At 42.4% G+C, this 22,800-nt stretch overlaps 2 protein-coding genes, 1 long non-coding RNA gene and 1 other non-coding gene across 7 annotated transcripts in view; 3 read left to right on the top strand and 1 right to left on the bottom strand.

Annotated features, from left to right (window-relative positions):
• The window catches only part of LOC141178587 (uncharacterized), a 648,943-nt gene that overhangs the window by 179,418 nt on the left and 446,725 nt on the right, over positions 1 to 22,800 (bottom strand). The window lies entirely within an intron of this gene.
• LOC141178583 (uncharacterized) overlaps positions 1 to 22,800 on the top strand; it is a 234,059-nt gene that overhangs the window by 5,376 nt on the left and 205,883 nt on the right. For 3 of the 4 annotated variants that reach the window (XM_073660461.1, XM_073660460.1, XM_073660459.1), the window contains 9 exons: positions 4,482 to 4,629; positions 4,759 to 4,938; positions 5,022 to 5,145; positions 5,229 to 5,326; positions 5,522 to 5,612; positions 13,789 to 13,946; positions 14,685 to 14,834; positions 14,964 to 15,140; positions 15,223 to 15,346. In XM_073660461.1, coding sequence (XP_073516562.1) covers positions 4,549 to 4,629; positions 4,759 to 4,938; positions 5,022 to 5,145; positions 5,229 to 5,326; positions 5,522 to 5,612; positions 13,789 to 13,946; positions 14,685 to 14,834; positions 14,964 to 15,140; positions 15,223 to 15,346 — 1,183 coding nt within the window. In that variant the 5' untranslated portion in view covers positions 4,482 to 4,548. The remainder of the gene's footprint in view (positions 1 to 4,481; positions 4,630 to 4,758; positions 4,939 to 5,021; positions 5,146 to 5,228; positions 5,327 to 5,521; positions 5,613 to 13,788; positions 13,947 to 14,684; positions 14,835 to 14,963; positions 15,141 to 15,222; positions 15,347 to 22,800) is intronic. The other variant, XM_073660462.1, reaches the window with a different exon arrangement.
• Positions 15,743 to 17,995, top strand: LOC141178655 (uncharacterized). Its single transcript, XR_012254845.1, has 3 exons — positions 15,743 to 15,816; positions 16,004 to 16,133; positions 17,039 to 17,995. It is a non-coding gene; the product is annotated as an uncharacterized lncRNA (long non-coding RNA).
• LOC141178741 (U5 spliceosomal RNA) lies at positions 16,786 to 16,900 on the top strand. The gene has a single exon (XR_012254858.1). It is a non-coding gene; the product is annotated as a U5 spliceosomal RNA (small nuclear RNA).

Here is a 22,800-nt window from a genome sequence, read left to right as displayed (position 1 = left end):
AAGACTAGAAGCAATGGGATGAAACTAAATGGGAGGAGACACAGATTAGATATTAGAAAAAACTTTTTGACAGTTAGGGTGATTAATGAGTGGAACAGGCTGCCACGAGAGGTGGTGAGTTCCCCTTCAATGGACGTCTTCAAACAGAGGCTGGACAGACATCTGTCTGAGATGATCTAGTGAATCCTGCTTTGAGCAGGGGGTTGGACCAGATGACCCAGGAGGTCCCTTCCAACTCTACCATTCTATGATTCTATGATTCTATGTATGCACGACCAAGAGGATTGTGGGGGGGGCATTTGGGCGAAATACGCCATGGCCGGGACACCTCATTAGTGAGACACATGAACAGTGTACATTGAGGTGAAACCAGAGACATCTCCTTTTGCATCATTGAGGTGGTTAAACCCAATGTGAGAGGAGGTGATCTCATTAGATGTATCCTCAAAATGGAAAGTGAGTGGATTTCCAGACTGGATTCACAAGCTCCAAAGGAACTCAGTGAGCAAATTTCCACCAACGTCACATTGCACCACAGACTGTCCAGGAGTTGGCGGATGCTTTAGTCCAGGTCTGGGAGGAGATCCCACAGCAGACCATCCACAACCTCATCAGGAGCATGCCCAGGCGTTGTAGGGAGGTCAAACAGGCACGTGGAGGCCACACACAATACTGAGCCTCATTTTGACTTGTTTTAACGACATATCAAAGTTGGATCAGCCTGTAGTGTGTTTTTCCACTTTAATTTTGGGGGTGGCTCCAAATCCAGGCCTCCATTGGTTAATAAATTTGATTTCATTGATGATTTTTGTGTGATTTTGTTGTCAGCACATTCAACTTTGTACAGAACAAAGTATTCAATGAGAATATTTCATTCATTCAGATCTAGGAAGTGTTATTTGAGTTTTCCCTTTATTTTTTTGAGCAGTGTATTTTGATGTTGCCCACGAGCAGATTCAATCAGGGGACCAACCAATTTCCATAGCAATTCTCTTGAATGCTCTACAATAATGGGCAAAGGCACAAGGGGACTTCGAAAGTGAGAGGTGGGGGCGGTTAACTGGCGTGTAGGGCAAGACTTGCAATACTTACATCCGGGCCAATAGAACCTCTGCACAATCTATTCCTGCGTTTTTTCCACTCCCAGATATCTCCCCAAGACATGTCAATGGGCCATGTCCAACACCTTCTGTCTATAGGGGCCTGGCACTATTAACTGCTCCACTCGCTCCTCCCTCACTTTCTTGACCCGGTACGACTCCCCACTCATCATAAAATGGGGAAACCTTGTGTCAACCCCCAGCTCCTGTGTAACCCCATTTATAACAGTGACATTATTAAAGGCTTCCTTCAGAGTTGGGTCCCTATGTTGGGCAAACCCAAAATTCTCACTGGTCACCCCTAACTCCGGAATGGCAAACTCGGGGGGCACTACCTCCTTATCCCCAATAAGGACACAAATGGGAAACCTGTCTGACTCTGGGTGTGGTGATACCTCCTCAGGGTTAACTGGTTTCTTATCTGAGCCAGCGAACTTAGAACTCTTCCCCCACACATCCCAAAACAAACAAAAGTCCCAGCCTATAGTAAAAGGGTGCAACAAGTCCTGAACGACGCCAACCTCGTGGGACTCAGTACCGTGAGCCATTTCAATGTCTACTCTGGCCATGGGCTAGTCCTTAGCATTACCATGAATGCACCGATCGCCAACTTTTTTTCCCCGGGATCATTTGAAGAGGAAGGGTGGCCATCATAAGGGTCACCAGACTCCCGGATTCTAGCAGTGCCGTTACCTCCTGTCTGTTCACCTTCACAACACATGCTTGTGGCCCCTCGCTGGGTTGACATTTCACACTGCAGGTCGGATAAGCTTAATATGAACAATGGCGTCCTATGCTACAGTCCATCGGCTCAGCGGACAATGGGCGGCTATATGGCCTGGGCCGTGGCACCTCCAGTAAACAACATCACCTGTAGGGACCTTAGGCACCACCTCCCCCGCCCCTTTGGACCTTGGATGGCCCACCCCCTTTTGAGTCTCCGCCCCCTGTTGGGAACCCCAGTATGGAGTGGGCTGCCTTCCCAAGGAACCTTCAACCCCCTGGTATCTCTTGACCAGTCCAACCAGGTCATCCGCATTCCAGGGATCACCCTGGGCAACCCAAGCCTGTATGGGCCTTGGCAGGGAGTGCACAAACCGGTCCATCACCACCCGCTCTACCATCTGCGCAGGTGTAGGGGAATCCGGTACCAGCAACTTCTGGACCAGGTGCAACAGGTCAAACATTTGGAAGCTAAGTGGTTTGTCCCGGTGATTACCCCAGCGGTGAACCCACTGCGCCCTGATAGTCATTGTCACCCCCAAGTAGGCGAGAATCTCAGTTTTTAGCTTGCCATACCCTTTGGCGTCCTGCAAAGCTAAATCATAGTACACCTTCTGGGGCTCTCCCGTCAAGTATGGCGCCAATACCTCAGCCCACTGCTCTGGCGCAAGTTTCTCCCTCTCAGCTACCCTTTCAAACACCGTTAGCAAGGCCTGAACGTCATCCACCAAGGTCATTTTCTGCAATGCCCGTTGTGACATGCAGAAGTAGTGCTGTTGCAGAGTGTGACATGCAGAAGTAGTGCTGTTGCTTTAAAAGCATTCAGCAACTATTAGCAGTAACACAAGCACATGAGACAGGAAGTGTTGTGCTCCAGAAGCATCCAGCAACTAGAGGGGTTAACACAGTTACAGGAGTACAGTGTCCATTTTAGGACATGATCAGATATCAAAATTAAACATCATAATGATGTCAGTTTGAGGCTAAATACCCTGTCTGACAAGTGTTTCTGAAAAGTGATTTTGATAAGTGACTTTTACAACTGTAGTAATAATAATAATAATAAAAAAAAAAGTCACTGTTCGCTGATGGGACTTGAACCTAAAATTCTGTATCAAGACACCAGTGCACTAACCACTGAGCTATTAACTCAGTTGAAGAAACCTAGGAGTTCCATCTGGTTATATGCTTTTCAGTGCAAATCTGATTGAAACTCATTGGGACTTATGCACAGGCTGCAAGCAAGACAAATTCAAATGATGTTTGATTTTGATGTGTGAGTCTGATGTGTGACTTTCTTCAAACATCAGAATCAGAATCACAATGACTTTTAGTCACCCTGAGTATTTTCATGGTTGATCTCATAAGATAAGAAAAGCTGCTAGTTACTATCACTTGCCTGGATAGCTCAATGGTAAGGCATCAGCCTCTGAAACTAAAGTGTCACAGTTCAAATCCCAATAGAAATATTATTATTTTTTTAACTATCCCTATTTAGCACACAAACTACAGGGGTGTTTTACTTTTAATATCTGACATTTTGATTGTCATCCTGACGTGTTAAGAGTTTCAGACACGCTGTGTATTTGCATGGTAAATTACATAGCCAAAGTAAATTGGGAGGTACTAATTTACTACATATCTATTTCCAAGTGACTGTTCATTTGCATCATTTCTTAAAGGGGTCTAATGATAACATTTCTTTGTCATTTTTCTTTCCATCCACCCAAGAACTGGCTGCAAACTCCCAATTTACTTTTGCTATGTAATTATTATAATTATATATCACTACCTAAATAATCAAATAATAAACCTACAGTTTAATGGTAAGGCATCTGTGTCACATAGTTTTGGTTAGAAAGGATAATAGTAATAATAATAATAATTAATAATAAAAAGTTCAGTGTCCCTACAGGTTTTTCTTGGCTTATGAGATTAACCATGATAATGCTTAGTAATTGTGATTCTTATTCTGATGTGTGAGAAAAGTCAGATATCAAAGCCAAGCATCAGTCCCAGACCCGAGCAACGAGCCCAATGTAAGTCTATGGGAAACTCGAGCATTTTTCAGGCGGCTCCCCCTGGCGGTCTGTTTTTGATCAAAAATAGCATGAAAGCTATCACACCATGGCAAGGTGAACCCATTTGGGATAGTCCTACTCTGTATAATATTAAAAACCTTACCCTGTGTCAAAGCCTCAAACTTCTGTGTGTGAATCAAACATGAGATCTAACGTGATAGAAGATTACAGTCCAGGGAAGATGGGAAGCATTCATATAGACGACCGGTGGAGATGTAGTCAGTGAAGCACTCTGGCTAAATATGTTTCTAGAGCCATAGTAGAAGATGAATGTCGTCCTCATGAAGTAGTTATTTCTCATGTTACGTGTAATGAATATCTCCTGCAGTATTGCTAATGCCGATTCCAGTGTCGGTAAATAAGACGAGAATTAGCAATAAGGAAGATGAGTCTATGAGAAACGTGTTCAGCTGCAGACTCCAAGGAAGAAACTGCTTGTTGTCTGTGGCCTAAAATATATAGGCTTTATTACTAGATGTAAAGCAGAAAACTAAATACTGTAAAATAATATATCTCCTCATATGTTTCCCTTTATTATCTCCAGTAATTGTATTCGGCTCATCATCTTCTCATTCAGGTCCATACAATATCGGATCCTCTCAGTGAAGATCTATTAAAGAGAATTTTCCTGATTTTACCCATCAATGATGGATTTGGACAGAGACAAGATGACGGAGAGGATATTACACTTCACCCTAGAGATCCTCTTCCGGCTTACTGGAGAGGTGAGAGATTCTGATGACGTCACATTACATCATTCTTATCTATGGGAATAACAGATGGACAGAACTGGAGAGGTGAGGACTCTGGAAATGTCTGTAGTGAGATTTATTAATGTGTCTCTCCATAACCAGAATTACACAGTAGTGAAGAAAACCTCTAGTGAGCGCTGTCAGATCCATGTGTCTGAGGGATGGGAAAGACCCCTGAGCCCATTCACAGGGCCTCCATCTCAAGCCATGATACATGAGGACATCAATGAGCAGAAGATCCTAGAACTCGCCTACAAATTGATTGAGCTGCTAACTGGAGAGGTGACACTGCTGGGAATACTGGGAAATTATACAGTAACACAATGAAAGGATCGGGGGGATGACTGTATCATTGTATGTGTCAGGTTCCTATAAGGTGTCAGGATGTCGCCGTCTATTTTTCCATGGAGGAGTGGGAGTATTTAGAAGGACACAAAGATTTGTACAAAGACGTCATGATGGAGGTTCCCCAGCCCCTCACATCACCAGGTAATAGACAGGACTAAATACACACGGCCTATAATTATCTGTATGTAAAGAATGAATTCAGTCCCTGTATGTGTTTCCTACAGATCTATCCAGTAAGAGGACAACACCAGAGAGATGTCCCCGTCCTCTTCTTCCACAGGACTGTAAACAAGAAGATCCCAATGTTCCTCAGGCTCATCAGGTAGATGGAGAGAAGGTGTCATGAGATCTCCCCTATGATGTGTAGACGGCTGTGAAGGTCTTGTGTTCAGTCTTGTTTTATCCACCAGTATTATGTGTTTTCTATTTGTGTAATGAGAACGGTGGAGATGGCAGGATTACAGCCGATCATAGATGTGACTTCTCATCTGTTTGTGACTTACAATATTTGTTTCAGGGTGAAGATCTGACCCATATTAATACTACAGAGACATATGTAAGGGGTGATGAGCGGTGTAAAGAGGAGATTCCTACATATGACTACCCAGGTGAGTAGTAACCACTAAATGCTGAGAAGTCACAGATTCTTCTCAGTCACCGGCTGTGGCTGCTTTATCGGTGGTGTAGTCCGGCCGTATTACAATTGTGTGATCACCATTTTGCCTCTAGACCACAACATTCTCTTCCACCCAAAACTGTTCAAATGATTTTGGGCATTGAAACCCTTTTCCATAGAACTTACAACCTGGAGGATCCACCTACTCCGTGTGATTAGGAGACGTTACCTGCCCAGATCTGTAAACCACAAAGCCAGAAAATTACTTGAAGAAAAATATTATGATGGGCCTGTAAGAGAAAGCAGAGGGTAATGATGCTGTTGGCTTCCTAGAACCCTGATATCTTATTGGATGAATCTACCTTCTCTCCCTTCTGTGCTGCTGAATGTGCTCTTATGGGCTCTACAAGACCAGGTCTAGTCTTTCTGGCCAAACTTCACTTTTATGATCAACAACATTAAATGTGCAGTGAGGGCCAAGTGTGAATTTCTGTCCAATAACAGCAGAGTTTCCCTTTATCCTGACTTTTCAATTTCTTTTAAAACCGACTAATTTCAAACAGGATTGTGATAAACTAAACAAAAAACATTACACCTGTGCCATGATATATCTCTAAGCTAAATTTAAGACACCTCAGCTCTGCATTATTATAAAAAGTTCACTTTGAATGTGTAATATTTCTTCTTGAAACTCATCTGATAGAAAATATTGTCCCTTACGATAGTTTAGATTGCCAAGAGCCACCGAGCCCCAGACTCCAATTACCCCAGAGAGGTTTCACCACTAGTTACTCATTTATTACTGATGGAGACTGTTGAGTTTGATCGTTTCAGTAGATGTTATAGTCTATACTCACAGTTTTTGACTATAGTAGTTAGTGCCCAAAATACTCTGATTTAACCCCTTCCTGCAGACAGTTTTGTGTTCCTATCTGGGCCCATTTTTCAAATCTGACGTGTGTCACTTTATGTGGTGATAATTTTGGAATTCTTCACAAAGGATAATAGGAAACAAATGGATCTTACAAATAATATTCCAACTTCTCTTGGATCTGACAATCCCCTATATACGGTTGTACACTACTGTCTGGGCACATGGAAGGTTAAGAAAGGAAGGTGCTCCATTTAGCTATTTGAATGCAGATCTTGCTGGGATAGTGTGCAGACACAATGTATTGGGGACACTGTTCGTTGTCACCTGGCAGCTCAAAAGATGGCCACCACGAACAGGCTTAGCGCTATCTACTCCATTATCCAGATCCCAGGGTTTGCCTTTAACCCCTCTACATGGATTTGTACTTAGAGAGAGACCCCCTAAGCTTGGGCCACAGTGTTACCTAATGTTCTGTGGTGTGAGATGCCAAGAAGAATAGTCAGATAGCCGGGTCAGAACCAGGAGAGCAGAGAAAATACAAAATCACACAAAAGTAGTCCGTAAACGGGCCGAGGTCACAGCAGGAAGCAAATACACAAGCCGGGAGCTGAGCACAGAGGACTGAACCAGAGGAGAACAAGGCTGTATCTGGCAGCTTCCGGCAATATGCTTCCAGCTTTAGTAGGGTGCGGTGCTTTCCAGTTGGCTGAAGCAAGGAAGCAGATTACTCCAGCTGGACAGCACACACACCCATATTGCCAGACTGGATAGTACTACAGGTCCCAGGCACCCTAATCTTAGTGGCTGGACAGAGCCTGGGCCGCCCAGAGCTTCTAGTTCTGACGTCTCCTCCATCACCAGCGCCGCCTGCAGGATGAATAAGGCGGCTCCTGGTGACAGAAGCAGACGTCGCAGGAGCAGATCCCAGAGGAGATGGGACACACCATTTGCAGAAGCCCTAATGTGACCAAATTGCAGAAAACCAGAGCAGTAGAAATCCCCATAAAGTGACTCCATTTTGGAAATTATAACCCTCAGTGAAATAATCTATAGGAGTAGTGACTATTTTGACTCCACAGGCACTTTCCAGAAATTAGCACGCAGTGGATGTTGGAGAGTGAAAATTACAAATATATAATTTCTTTACCCAACACATAGTGCCCAGATTGTGCTCCAGGAGACACACACCGTAAATTAAGTGGGTTCTTCTCACTATAGTAATGCCAAATACATGGCTGCTAAATGTGGTTTGGGCGCACTGCATGCCTCCGAAGCGAGGGGGAGATTTGACTTTGGGAGCGTGGATATTGCTGGATTGGTTTATGGAAGCCATGTTGCTTTTCAATAGCCTTTGAGCCACTAATAATGTGGAAACCTCTGGTTTTCCACTGACAGATGATGGACATGAGTGGGGACTTGTTTTTTGTGAGATGAGTAGAAGTTTTTATTGGTATTATTTCACCTACATAATATTGTTTGGTGGCTTTTTATTCCATATTTGGGAGGCAGAATTAACAAACAGTTGAACACCTCGCTCTACTGGTTCATCCTATGAGGTTTTCTATTAGACTGTGAACTGTTATTGTGTTGGTGAATAATGACGGCTAACATAGGTCAAAATTTAAAAAAAATCACAGAAAAAGATACATCCTTACTAACACCAAATCATATAACAAATGCACTAGCAGGATGCCGCAGACCCCCATGATAAAGGTGGGGGCAGCGCAGGTGCAAAATACTGGTGGAGCAACCACTCACAATCGTACCAATTCATGGATGGGGTGGTTGCCTAGTATTAAAGATGCAAACAGATATGTTACGGCTGTTGGTATTCATTTGATCAAGGAAGGGGGATGTTAAATGAGGTAGTGAGGGGGGGTAAAAGAACAGAATTTACTTTGATTGGTGCAGACTGTGTATTATTACAATACCATAATCTTGATGATCAGACACACGTGTGGGTACAGAGGGGGACATGTGACAGTTCATCTTTAATCATTAAAACATGGTTAAGCAGATTAATGTAGTATCCTGGAATATTAGAGGTATGGGAGATCACAACAAAAGATTTGCGGCACTTAAATATCTTAAGGAATATCGGGAGTCGATAATCTGTCTGCAAGAAACGCATTGCAATACGGAGGCCGCTGCGGCACTGAGCAAGCTTTGGAGGGGGCCGGCCTATCACTCTATACATAGTACATACTCTAGAGGGGTTAGTGTATTGATTCATCCGAATTTGCCCTTTGAATGTGAGGGAAGTATTTGTGACAGAGAGGGTAGGTATGTGTGTCTAGTGTGCAGAGTGGCTGGGCTTAGAATTTGCCTAATTGCTCTGTATGTTCCTCCACCTTTCTCTATACAGACTCTACGACAACTATTCCCGTGGATAACGGAATTTGCTACTATACCCCTGTTGGTTATCGGTGATTTTGATATGTATCTACACGCTGAGCTTGATAAGTGTGGGGGGAGGGGCTGCTCGGGAGACATCGTTGGCAGGGGTCCTACAGGGAGTCAATATGGTGGATGTGTGGCGGGTTCGTTTCCCTAGTGTTAAACAGTGTTCGTGTTATTCGGCATCCTATTCCTCTCTGTCCAGAATTGACCTGGCTCTGGGAAATAGTCATCTGGTCCCTCTAGTCACTAAAGTAGAATACTGCACAAGATTGTTATCTGATCATTCTCCATTATTGGTTGTTCTGGGGGTAGATCCTGGCATCATAAACAGAAGGGCATTGTGGAGGTTTGGTCCTTGCTGGCTGGACGTATTCGGGGAACAGTTAGATTTAGAAGGTAAATTGGCTCATTTCTTTAGAGACAATATAGGCTCTGCTCCTTTAAATACGGTATGGGAAGCCATGAAGGCGTTCTTAAGGGGGATCCTGATTAAGGAAATTTCCGTGATCAAATCCAAAAACAGGGCTCGTACTCAGGAGTTGCGGAGGGAAGTAGACATACTGGAACAGGGGTATGTTGAGTCTCCAATCGTGGAGAATGGGGAACGCTGGACGCGGGCACAGGCTACACTAAATGACCATATATTGAAACAAGCAGAACGTAGACGATTCTTTCTTAGACAGCGGTTTTGTGTGGAGGGAGAAAGTGCAATGCACCTGCTAGCCACTATAGCTAGGGCCCAAGCTGGGGCTCCTATGATTACAGCTGTCAGGGATACTAAGGGTGTGGTAATTAATGATTCAAAGGCTATAATGGAAGAATTTTTTCGGTTCTATAGACAATTATATGCGTCCAAACTGACTAAGGCGCAAAGGGACATAGATCTATACCTTCATGATATGCAAATACCAAGTCTGACAGATAGCCAGAGAGAGCAACTAGATGCACCAATCACCCTGGAGGAGATGCAGGAAGCTTTAAAAGCTTTTCAAAATAACAAAGCCCCTGGTGCTGATGGGATCCCCGCGGAAATTTATAAGGAGGCTGGGGGGGTTTTACTTCCCAGGTTACAGGAAGTGTTTAAGGAAGCGAGGGAGGGGGGGGTTTTGCCGACTTCAATGAGGGAGGCTAACATAGTTCTTTTTCCAAAACCTGGAAAGGATGCCCTAAACCCCGAATCATATAGGCCAATATCCTTACTCTCGGTAGATGTTAAAATTTTAGCTAAGGTCTTGGCTACCAGATTGGTGGCGGTTATTACACATCTGGTTGCAGAAGACCAAACTGGGTTTATACCGGCCAAGTCGACGGCAATTAACTTGCCTCGGCTGTTTCTTAATCTACAAATGCAGTCACAAAATAAGGGTGGTAGGGCAGTACTATCACTTGATGCCGCTAAGGCTTTTGATAGTGTCGAATGGGAGTATTTATGGGCTGTTTTGCGAAAAATGGGGTTCGGTACTGGGTTTCGGGCCTGGGTACGGCTTCTATATAACAATCCGCTAGCTCGGATTAGAATTAATGGTAGTCTTTCTGGTAGCATCGAAATGGGCAGGGGCACGCGTCAAGGCTGCCCGTTGTCTCCCCTACTGTTCGCCCTGGCTGTGGAGCCGTTGGCTGTTGAGCTTCGTTCCAGCAGTGAAATTCAGGGTTTCCGCTACAAAACACTGGAGGAGCGGATGGCCCTATACGCTGACGACCTTCTGTTGTTTTTGGGTGACACGGAGCAATCTCTGACGACAGCTATGAATTTAATAAGGGAGTTTGGAGATCATTCCGGCTTACGGATTAATTGGGACAAATCAGTTCTTATGCCGGTTGATGGTTTGTCTCAGAATACTAGGGTAGGGAGTACTTGCTTGAAAGTGGCGCGAGAATTTAAATATCTTGGAGTTAGAGTGACCTCATCTATCGGAGATTATATTTCTTTAAATTTACTTGAACTGCTTACTAAATTTCAACAAAAGGCCAATACTTGGAGCAAACTTCCCCTATCAATGGTAGGTCGAACTAACTTAATTAAAATGGTGTTAATGCCCCAATTATTATATATCCTTCATAATTCACTGGTTTGGATCCCCATGAGAATATTTTATAAATTTCAGGCACTGTTTCGGGAATTGATCTGGAAAAAAGGGGTGGCCAGAATCAGCTTGGATACACTTCAAAGGCCCAAAGATCAGGGGGGACTAGCCGCACCTAATCCATGGATATATTTTCTAGCTTCTCAAATGCAACAGCTCTGGTTAATCCAGGGGAACCTAGATAAACTGATACGTCTATTATCACAAAATCTGCCAATTACCTCCTTTCTAGAAACAGGAATCTCGGGGTGGGATGCTAGGAGACACCTCCCGACCCTAACACTTATGGGGAAAACGTGGCAGAAAATAAAATTGTTGTTGGGAATAAAAGACTTTACTCCTTTTACTCTGCTGTAGCATAATGCGGGCCTTCCAGAGATCCATAAACTGAAAGGATTTGGAATATGGGGAAAATTGGGAATAACTAATGTGGCGCAAATATTAGAGATGGAAATATTTAAATCGTTCCAACAGATAAAAGAAGAATATTGTATTCCACAAACTAGTTTTTACTTTTATCTCCAATTGAGGCACGCATGGTTTGTACAGCTGTGACATATGCAGAGTAAAATCCAACATCATATACTGTTTAATACGCTACTATGCCATAGAGGTGGGAAGGGATTGATTTCCAGAATTTACGGGATACTTATGCAGCAATTTCAGTGGGACAGACCCTTAAATGTTAAGGAGAGGTGGGAACGCGACATTGGTACTATATCCTCAGAGGAGTTGGAAGATGTGGTGGAGAGTGTTCCGATTCTATCTACATGTGAGGCACATAGACTTTCACAGTTGTACTTATTACATAGGGTATATAGAACCCCCAAATTTCTACAGCGCATTGGGGCAAGGAATGACAGTACGTGACCAAAATGTGGAGAGGAAGGAGCAGATCTTATGCATATGATGTGGTTGTGTAGGAGGGTCGCTGTATTCTGGAATGAGTGTGTGCAATACATTAATGATGTGTTTGAGTGTAATTTACCCCTATATTCTAAAGTGTGTGTATTAGGCCTTGTAGAAATAATAGGATGTGAAGAGGATGAAATAATAGCTGTTAAGAGGACTCTATACCAGGTCAGAAAGCTTATAGCTGCACATTGGTTGGATCCCTCCCCTCTCAGGCTCCAGGAATTTTAGGATAGAATGCGTCTTTTATTGAGATTAGAAGAGGGAGTGTACAAAAAGCGGAAGGCTATACGTAAATGTGATAAAATCTGGGGTAAATGGAATATGTTTCATGGTTATCATATTATGTCTATTTTAAATATCACTTGAATTTAAAATGTTGTGGTCTCTCATGTTCTGTATAACTAATTACTGATTATTAGATACTAAGCTCTGTACCCATGGATCAAACTAGTAATGCTTTAACAGTCGGATAAGCTATATGATGGTATACGGTTTGCAACAAAATTAGTTTTTTGCCATATGGTTCTTGGGGCTGTTATGGGTGGGGAGAAGGGGAACGGGTGGGTCTTGAGAGGCACTGCTAGTTTAGTGATGCCTCACTGTTGTTTATGTATAATGTTATAAAAAGTCTTTTAATAAAAAATATCTGATTTAAAAAAAAAAAAAAGATGCACACAGATGAAGCTTGCATAGGACTCCAGTCACACAGGTAGGTGTGATGCCCAGTGTCTGGCTTAGAATAGTGATGATGCCCATACTATTAGATCAGGAGGGCTGCCCAGCACTATATAAGTGCACCCCACATGGACAGACCAGACACCCCAGTACACCCAACCAACACTAAAATGCTAAAGCATTTGTTATCTGATTTGGTGTTAGTAAGGCTGAGTTCACACGATGCGTTTTTCATGCGTTTCCGCGGCGTTTTTGCAGTTGCGTAAACGCCGCGGAAATGCATGAAAAACGCATGGTAGAAGGGCAGCAATGTTCCCCAATTGAAATCCGCATGTGCTGTGCCCATGATGTGGATTTTTCCGCAGCGTAAACGCTGCGGTCAAAAATCCGCAGCATGTCAATTAATTTTGCGGAAACGCTGCTCTTTTGCCGCCATTGACTTGCATTAGACCGCATGGAATCCGCATCACTGTATATGTTGATGCGCTTTTCATGCGGTCTAATGTGCGGATGGTACCCGGGTGTGGATGAGGGGACTCGCATCCAGAACCAGGTACCATTAAAAAAAAAAGAATAAAATAAAAAATATATGTATTCTCACCTTCTGACGGCCCGCGCTGCATCCTGCTGTCTTCCCGGGCACTTCGCGGTTGAATGAAGGACCTTCGCTGACGTCAGAGTCATGTGACGGGTCACGTGACGCTGACGTCGGAAGGTCCTAAAGTCTTCACTGCCGGCAGCCGGGACCGATGAAGCAGGACACCGGGGGCCATCAGAGGGTAAAGTATAGATTTATTTTTTATTTTTTGACATTCACACACTATATAAATCCATGCCGGTTGCATGGATTTATATAGTGTAAAGTTGACAAGCACTTTCCAAGTGATGCTAAAATCGCTTGGGAAGCGCTTGTCAACCCGCCTGCGGAAATGAAAGTGAAGACCGCTTCATTTCCGCATGTCCCTGGCAGGAAACCGCATGTACAATCCGCATGCGTTTTTTCCTGCCAGAGAGATGCTGAAACGCTCAGGAAAAAATCCTGAGCATTTCTGCATCGTGTGCACATACCCTAAGGCTGATTTTTCTGCGATGTTTTCTTGGTAAATAATGATACTTTTACATAAAGTACATTTTTACGTAGAGTTTAATTAGAAATATTCAACAATATAAATTTTAAGGATATGCTATTCATAAATAATAATTGGTTTTCTTCTTGGCAGATGACTGTACCAGGAGATCAGAGGGACAGCTGACATCTTCAATTTTTAAATCAGATGATCTTGAGATCCCACAGGATACAATTGAAGTGAATGCCATTACTCCAGATATACCATCATCCCTTCACAGCAAAGATCTGTCATCTGATCCTATGAAACAGGTCCTGTCTTCTGATTCATTACCGACTACTAAGGAAAATCAAAGTCACAAAATGAGCTTTAAAAAAGAAATTGCTCCTAAAGCAAAGAAGCCATTTTCATGTTCAGAATGTGGAAATAGTTTTTTCCTTGAAAAGTCTTTTCTTAAACATCAAAACATTCACACATCAGAGAATAGATTTTTTTTGTTTCAAGTGTGGGAAATTTTTTAACCAGAAATCAAATTTTGTTAATCACCAGAGAAGTCACACAGAGGAGAAGCCTTTTTTCTGTTCAGACATGAGAACTAACGTGATAGAAGATTACAGTCCGGGGAAGACGGGAAACATTCATATAGACGGCCGGTGGAGATGTAGTCAGTGACGGACTCTGGCTAAATATGTTTCAAGAGCCGTAGTAGAAGATGAAGATGTTGTTCTCATGAAGTAGTTATTTCTCATGTCACGTGTAATGAATATCTCCTGCAGTATTGCTAATGCTGATTCCAGTGTCCGTAAATCAGACGAGAATTAGCAATAAGGAAGATGAGTCTATGAGAAACGTGTTCAGCTGCAGACTCCAAGGAAGAAACTGCTTGTTTGTGGCCTAAAATATATAGGTTTTATTACTAGATGTAAAGCAGAAAACTAAATACTGTAAAATAATAAATCTCCTCATATGTTTCCCTTATTATCTCCAGTAATTGTATTATTACACAGGATTTTTATGATGTTACATAGGCTCATCATCTTCTCATTCAGGTCCCTACAATATCAGATCCTCTCAGTGAAGATCTTGTATTTAAGAGAATTTTCCTTATGGAACCATCAAAGATGGATATGGACAGGGACAAAATAGCGGAGAGGATATTACACCTCACCCTAGAGATCCTCTTCCGGCTTACTGGAGAGGTGAGAGATTCTGATGACGTCACATTACATCATTCTTATCTATGGGAATAACAGATGGACAGAACTGGAGTGGTGAGGACTCTGGAAATTTCTGTAGTGAGATTTATTTATATGTCTTTCCATAACCAGGATTACATATTAGTGAAGACCTCTAGTGAGTGCTGTCAGGACCCTGTGTCTGAGGGATGGGAAAGACCCCTGAGCCCAATCACAGGGCCTCAATCTCACCCCTTCATACATGATGACATCAATGACCGGAAGATCGTAGAACTGACCTACAAGATGATTGAGCTGCTGACTGGAGAGGTGACACTGCTGGGAATGCTGGGACATTATACAGTAACGCTATTAAATGATTGGGGGATGACTGTATCATTGTATGTGTCAGGTTCCTCTAAGATGTCAGGATGTCACTGTCTATTTTTCCATGGAGGAGTGGGAGTATTTAGAAGGACACAAAGATTTGTACAAAGACGTCATGATGGAGGTTCCCCAGCCCCTCACATCACCAGGTAATAGACAGGACTAAATACACACGGCCTATAATTATCTGTATGTAAAGAATGAATTCAGTCCCTGTATGTGTTTCCTACAGATCTATCCAGTAAGAGGACAACACCAGAGAGATGTCCCCGTCCTCTTCTTCCACAGGACTGTAAACAAGAAGATCCCAATGTTCCTCAGGATCATCAGGTAGATGGAGAGAAGGTGTCATGAGATCTCCCCTATGATGTGTAGACGGCTGTGAAGGTCTTGTGTTCAGTCTTGTTTTATCCACCAGTATTATGTGTTTTCCTTTTGTGTAATGAGAACGGTGGAGATGGCAGGATTAGAGTTGATCATAGATGTGACTTCTCCATCTGTCTGTGACTTTTACAATATTTGTTTTAGGGTGAAGATCTGACCCATATTAATACTACAGAGACATATGTGAGGGGTGATGAGCGGTGTAAAGAGGAGATTCCTACATATGACTACCCAGGTGAGTAGTAACCACTAAATGCTGAGAAGTCACAGATTCTTCTCAGTCACCGGCTGTGGCTGCTTTATCGGTTGTGTAGTCCGGCTGTATCACAATCGTGTGATCACCATTTTGCCTCTAGACCACAACATTCTCTTCCACCCAAAACTGTTCAAATGATTTTGGGCATTGAAACCCTTTTCCATAGAACTTACAACCTGGAGGATCCACCTACTCCCTGTGATTAGGAGACGTTACCTGCCCAGATCTGTAAACCACAAAGCCAGAAAATCACTTGAAGAAAAATATTATGATGGTCCTGTAAGAGAAAGCGGAGGGTAATGATGCTGTTGGCTTCCTAGAACCCTGATATCTTATTGGTTGAATCTACCTTCTCTCCCTTCTGTGCTGCTGAATGTCCTCATATGGTCCCTACAAGACCAGGTCCAGTCTTTCTGGCCAAACTTCACTTTTATGATCGACAACATTAAATGTGCAGTGAGGCCAAGTGTGAATTTCTGTATAATAACAACAGAGTTTCCCTTTATCCTGACTTTTCAATTTCTTTTAAAACCGACTAACTTCAAACCAGATTGTGATAAACTATACAGAAAACATTACACCTGTGCCATGATATATCTCTAAGCTAAATTTAAGACGCCTCATCTCTGCATTATTATAAAAAGTTCACTTTAAATGTCTAATATTTGTTCTTGAAACTCATCGGATAGAAAATATTGTCCCTTATCATAGTTTAGATTGCCAAGAGCCACCGAGCCCCATACTCTAATTACCCCAGAGAGGTTTCACCACTAGTTACTCATTTATTACTGATGGAGACTGTTCAGTTTGATCATTTCAGTAGATGTGTTATTGTCTATACTCACAGTTTTTACTATAGTAGTTAGTGCCCAAAATACTCTGATTTAACCCCTTCCTGCAGACAGTTTTGTGTTCCTATCTGGGCCCATTTTTCAAATCTATGGAAAAATACTCTGGCTTCTCTTCAGAACGTAAAAATCTTTCGCCTTTACTAAAGATTTCCATGGAGAGGAACAAAACTGAGTTTTGTGGAGATATTTTTTTTTTTTTTTTTTAAGCACAAATTGAGAGATTACGTGGAATTTTACTTTGATTTTACAGAATGTCTGCAAAACTGCTGAATGGTTTGTGGTATCGTGGTATTTATATTCTGGGCGTTGACTGAATGCTTTTGCTTTTTTTGTTTTACCCTTAACTGAAGGATGCTCTGAAAATGGAAAGAAAAAAACAACCACAAAGAGCTGAGAAATGGAGAGCTTCATCTGCTCCCCCAAACCCGCTATGTGGTTAAACCACTAAACCCGTTAAAGAGGTTATGTACGGTTGTCCTGAGGAAGGAGTCGGTGGTCTCTGAAACGCGTAGACAATAAACCTACATTTTTATCCATACTAATGGTTTGTCGTGACTCCAGAGAACGCAGAAACAACTTCTTTTCCCAGCACCTATCTCTGACATTTTTCAAATCTGACGTGTGTGACTTTATATGGTGATAACTTTGGAATTCTTCACAAAGGATAATAGGAAACAAATGGACCTTACAAATAATATTCCATCTTCTCTTGAATCTGACAATCCCCTATATACGGTTGTACACTACTGTCTGGGCACATGGCAGGTTAAGAAGTGGAGGAGTGACATTTAGCTATTTGAATGCAGATCTTGCTGGGATAGTTTGCAGACACAATGTATTGGGGGCACTGTTCATGGTCACATGGCAGCTCAAAAGATGGCCACCACGAACAGGCTTAGCGCTATCTACTGCATTTTCCAGATACCAGGGTTTGCCTTGCTCATCATCCTATAACCCGTCTACATGGATTTGGACTTAGACAGAGACCCCCTAAGCTTGGGCCACAGTGTTACCTAATGTTCTGTGATGTGAGATGGCAAGAAGAATAGTCAGATAGCCGGGTCAGAACACGGAGGTCAGAGAAAATACAAAATCACACAAAAGTAGTCAGTAAACGGGCCGAGGTCACAACAGAAACAAATACACAAGCCGGGAGCTGAGCACAGAGGACTGAACCAGAGGAGGACAAGGCTGTATCTGGCAGCTTCCAGCTTTAGTAGGGTGCGGTGCTTTCCTGTTGGCTGAAGCAGGGGGCAGATTACTCCAGCTGGACAGCACACACACCCATACTGCCAGACTGTATGGTACTACAGGTCCCAAGCACCCTAATCTTAGTGGCTGGACAGAGCCTGCACGGTCCAGAGCTTCTGGTTCTGATGTCTCCTCCATCACCAGCGCCGCCTGCAGTATGAATAAGGCGGCTCCTGGTGACAGAAGCAGACGTCGCAGGACCAGATCCCAGAGGAGACACACCATGTGACCAAAATGCAGAAAACCAGAGCAGTGGAAATCCCCATAAAGTGACACTATTTTGGAAATTATAACCCTCAGTGAAATAATCTATAGGAGTAGTGACTGTTTTGACTCCACAAGCACTTTCCAGAAATTAGCACGCAGTGGATGATGGAGAGTGAAAATTACAAATATCTAATTTCATTACCCAACACATAGTGCCCAGATTGTGCTCCAGGAGACACACACCATCAATTAAGTGGGTTCTTCTCACTATAGTAATGTCAAATACATGGATGCTAAATGTGTTTTGGGTGCACTGCAAGGCTCAGAAGTGAGGGGGAGATCTGACTTTGGGAGAGCGGATATTGCTGGATTGGTTTATGGAAGCCATGTTGCTTTTCAAAAGCCTTTGAGCCACTAATAATGTGGAAACCTCTGGTTTTCCATTGACAGATGATGGACCTGAGTGGGGACTTGTTTTTTGTGAGATGAGTAGAAGTTATTATTGATATTATTTTCCCCTACATAACATTGTTTGGTGGCTTTTTATTCCATATTTGGGAGGCAGAATTAACAAACAGTTGAACACTACGATCCACTGGTTCATCCTATGAGGTTTTCTATTAAACTGTGAACTGTTATTGTCTTGGTGAATAATGACGGCTAACATAGGGCAAAATTTAAAAAAATCACATAAAAAGATACAGCCTTACTAACACCAATAATCGTACCAATTCATGGAGAGGGTGGTTGCCTAGTATTAAAGATGCACACAGATGAAGCTTGCATAGGACGCCAGTCACACAGGTAGGTTTGATGCACTGTGTCTGGCTTAGGATACTGATGATGTCCATACTGGGCAGAAAGGCTGCCCAGCACTATATAAGTGCACCCCAGTACACCCAACCAACACTAAAATGCTAGTGCATTTGTTATCTGATTTGGTGTTGGTAAAGCTTATTTTTCTGTGATGTTTTCTTGGTAGATAATGATACTTTTACATAAAGTGCATTTTTACGGAGAGTTTAAGTAGAAATATTCAACAATATAAATTTTAAGGATATGTTATCCATAAATAATAATTGGTTTTATTCTTAGCAGATGACTGTACCAGGAGATCAGAGGGACAGCTGACATCTTCAATTTTTAAATCAGATGATCTTGAGATCCTACAGGATACAATTGAAGTGAATGCTATTACTCCAGATATACCATCATCCCTTCACAGCAAAGATCTGTCATCTGTTCCTTTGAAACAGGTCCTGTCTTCTGATTCATTACCGACTACTAAGGAAAATCAAAGTCACAAAATAAGCATTAAAAAACAAATTGCTCCTAAAGCAAAGAAGCCATTTTCATGTTCAGAGTATGGAAATAGTTTTTCCCTCGAAAAGTCTTTTCTTAAACATCAAAGCATTCACACAGCAGAGAATAGATTTTTATGTTTCAACTGTGGGAAATTTTTTAACCAGAAATCAAATCTTGTTAATCACCAGAGAAGTCACACAGAGGAGAAGCCATTTTCTTGTTCAGAAAGTGGAAATTGTTTTACAGAGAAATCAAGTTTAATCAGACATCAGATAACTCACACAGGGGAGAAGCCTTTTTCCTGTTCAAAATGTGGAAAATGTTTTAGCCGGAAATCAGGTTTGGTTAAACACAAAAGAACTCACACAGGGGAGAAGCCCTTTTCCTGTTCAGAATGTGGGAAATGTTATAACCAGAAATCAGATTTGGTTAAGCACCAGAGAACTCACACACATGAGAAGCCTTTTTCCTGTTCAGAATGTGGAAAATGTTTTAGCCGGAAATCAGATTTGGTTAAGCACAAGAGAACTCACACAGGGGAGAAGCCTTTTTCCTGTTCAGAATGTGGAAAATGTTGTAGCCAGAAATCAGGTTTGGTTAAGCACAAGAGAACTCACACAGGGGAGAAGCATTTTTCCTGTTCAGAATGTGGGAAATGTTTTAACCAGAAATCAGATTTGGTTAAGCACCAGAGAACTCACACACATGAGAAGCCTTTTTCCTGTTCAGAATGTGGAAAATGTTTTAGCCGGAAATCAGATTTGGTTAAGCACAAGAGAACTCACACAGGGGAGAAGCCTTTTTCCTGTTCAGAATGTGGAAAATGTTGTAGCCAGAAATCAGGTTTGGTTAAGCACAAGAGAACTCACACAGGGGAGAAGCATTTTTCCTGTTCAGAATGTGGGAAATGTTTTAACCAGAAATCAGATTTGGTTAAGCACCAGAGAACTCACACACATGAGAAGCCTTTTTCGTGTTCAGAATGTTGAAAATGTTTTAGCTGGAAATCAGATTTGGTTAAGCACCAGAGAATTCACACAGGGGAGAAGCCTTTTTGCTGTTCAGAATGTGGGAAATGTTTTAACCAGAAATCAGATTTGGTTAATCACCAGAGAACTCACACAGGGGAAAAACCTTTTTCCTGTTCAGAATGTGGGAAATGTTTTAACCTGAAATCAGATTTGGTTAAGCACCAGAGAACTCACACAGGGGAGAAACCTTTTTGCTGTTCAGAATGTGGGAAATGTTTTAAAGATAAATCAGTTTTGGTTAAGCACAACAGAACTCACACAGGGGAGAAGCCTTTTTTCTGTTCAGAATGTGGGAAATGTTTTAACCAGAAATCAGATTTGGTTAAGCACCAGAGAATTCACACAGGGGAGAAGCCTTTTTGCTGTTCAGAATGTGGGAAATGTTTTAACCATAAATCAGATTTGGTTAATCACCAGCGAACTCACACAGGGGAGAAGCCTTTTCCCTGTTCAGAATGTGGGAAATGTTTTATTCAGAAATCAGATTTGGTTAAGCACCAGAGAACTCACACAGGGGAGAAACCTTTTTCCTGTTCAGAATGTGGGAAATGTTTTAAAGATAAATCAGATTTGGTTAAGCACCAGAGAACTCACACAGGGGAGAAACCTTTTTCCTGTTCAGAATGTGGGAAATGTTTTGTGAAGAAATCATCACTTCTTAGTCACCAGAGAACTCACACAGACGAGAAGCCATTTTCATGTTCTTAATGTGGGAAATGTTTTACACGGAAATCAACTCTTAACAAACTTCAGTGAAGTCACACAGGGGAGAAGCCTTTTTCATTTTTAACCAAAAATTGTATCTTCATAAAAGGGGTTGTCCACTACTAGATCAACTCTATCTCATTCATTATGTTTGGCCTTGTTAAAATAAAAACACACATACACACTCCCTGTTCTGGCGCCGCTTCCATCGCGTTTCCGTAAGGATGTTACATCACACAATCCTGCCCCCAATCACCGCCACCTTCAGACGTATTATACATCAACAGGAAGGACATGGCCTGGACATAGCACCAAGAGAATGCACACACTGAAAGCACTCTCTTCAGACCGTGTTCTTGGGGGAATTATAAGCAATTTACAGCCTCAAACATGCAGTCCGATATGGGAAAGAAAGAAGAGATCAGAGTTTAATCTGAGGTCCTCCACCTCTGTCAGCATGTCTGGTATGCAGCGTTTCTTATGGAAGGTCTTATCTTCCTGCTCCATTACTGCCTCACCTCAGCGTGGAAAAAGAAGCAGTCTTAACCTTCATGATGCCAGAAAGCTCCAGCCTGTAAGTCCTGCACCAACTTCTCTCTTAATGTAGGCCTCACAGGAAAACAGCTCCACAAATCTCCCTTTTTCTCACCAAAGCCCCCATACTGAGCAGTGCTTGCTTCACAGGGACATTTACCCCCCAGCCACAGGTTATTCTGATATGGGGAACAACATAACTTATTTGTATATCAGATTGCGTCTATCCCTACTAAAGAAGATATGGAGCAATATATTCAGAGGCTGGAGACCACATCCAATACTGAAATACGTCCCCTCACTTCTATCCTGTCACAGCTTACTGACAAGGTACAGAGATTAGAGGATATTGTCGTCCAAGTTAGAGGCCATCATAATGCTCAGAAACTAACACTGGATCTTCACAGACAGTAAATAAACCATCTGTTTAATATGGTTGATGATCAAGAAAATCACAATAATATCTGGATAAGGGGTATACCTGAAAGCATCAATGCACAAGCGATCATGCCAACACTGTGATCATTATTCATAATATCCTTGGTGATCCTATTGATAAGGAGCTGGAGATTTAAAAGGTGCACCGTACAATAGGCAATCATGGCCCAGATCCTGAGTGTCCAAGGGACATTATCTGTCGCATACATTTTTTTCAATGTAAAAGAGGCCATTGTGAGGAAAGCAGAGGAGTTGGATCCTGCTGATTTAAATGGAAAACACATATAATTGCTCACATATCTATCCTGAATGACACTTGCTAAAAGAAGGGTATTGAAACCACTACTTGATGCCATCCGGGAAAATGGCCTGATGTACTCCTGGGGGTACCCATTACAGCTGTATATTTTCAAAGATCCAAGCAACATGAGACCTATTTGTGATGCCCTGGACATTCCATATATCTGACTGGCCACCTGCTCCACCATTGCCACAGAGAGTTCCAGCACATCACAGAAGGCGTTCAATGGATCAGGAACTTGATGGTGATGCAGCAGGTGGGAAAGGAACCTGCCAATCATATGAGCTCCTGAAATGAATCTGGTCTTCCCTGATGAGAGACAGTTTGCAGATGCTTACTT

Source organism: Phyllobates terribilis, unplaced genomic scaffold, assembly GCF_046119375.1.
Source record: "Phyllobates terribilis strain yellow unplaced genomic scaffold, ASM4611937v1 Scaffold_29__1_contigs__length_15306474, whole genome shotgun sequence".
NCBI classification, from domain to species: Eukaryota; Metazoa; Chordata; class Amphibia; order Anura; family Dendrobatidae; genus Phyllobates; species Phyllobates terribilis.
Note: the sequence above shows the minus strand (reverse complement) of the source record. Positions and strands in the feature narration are given on the sequence as shown.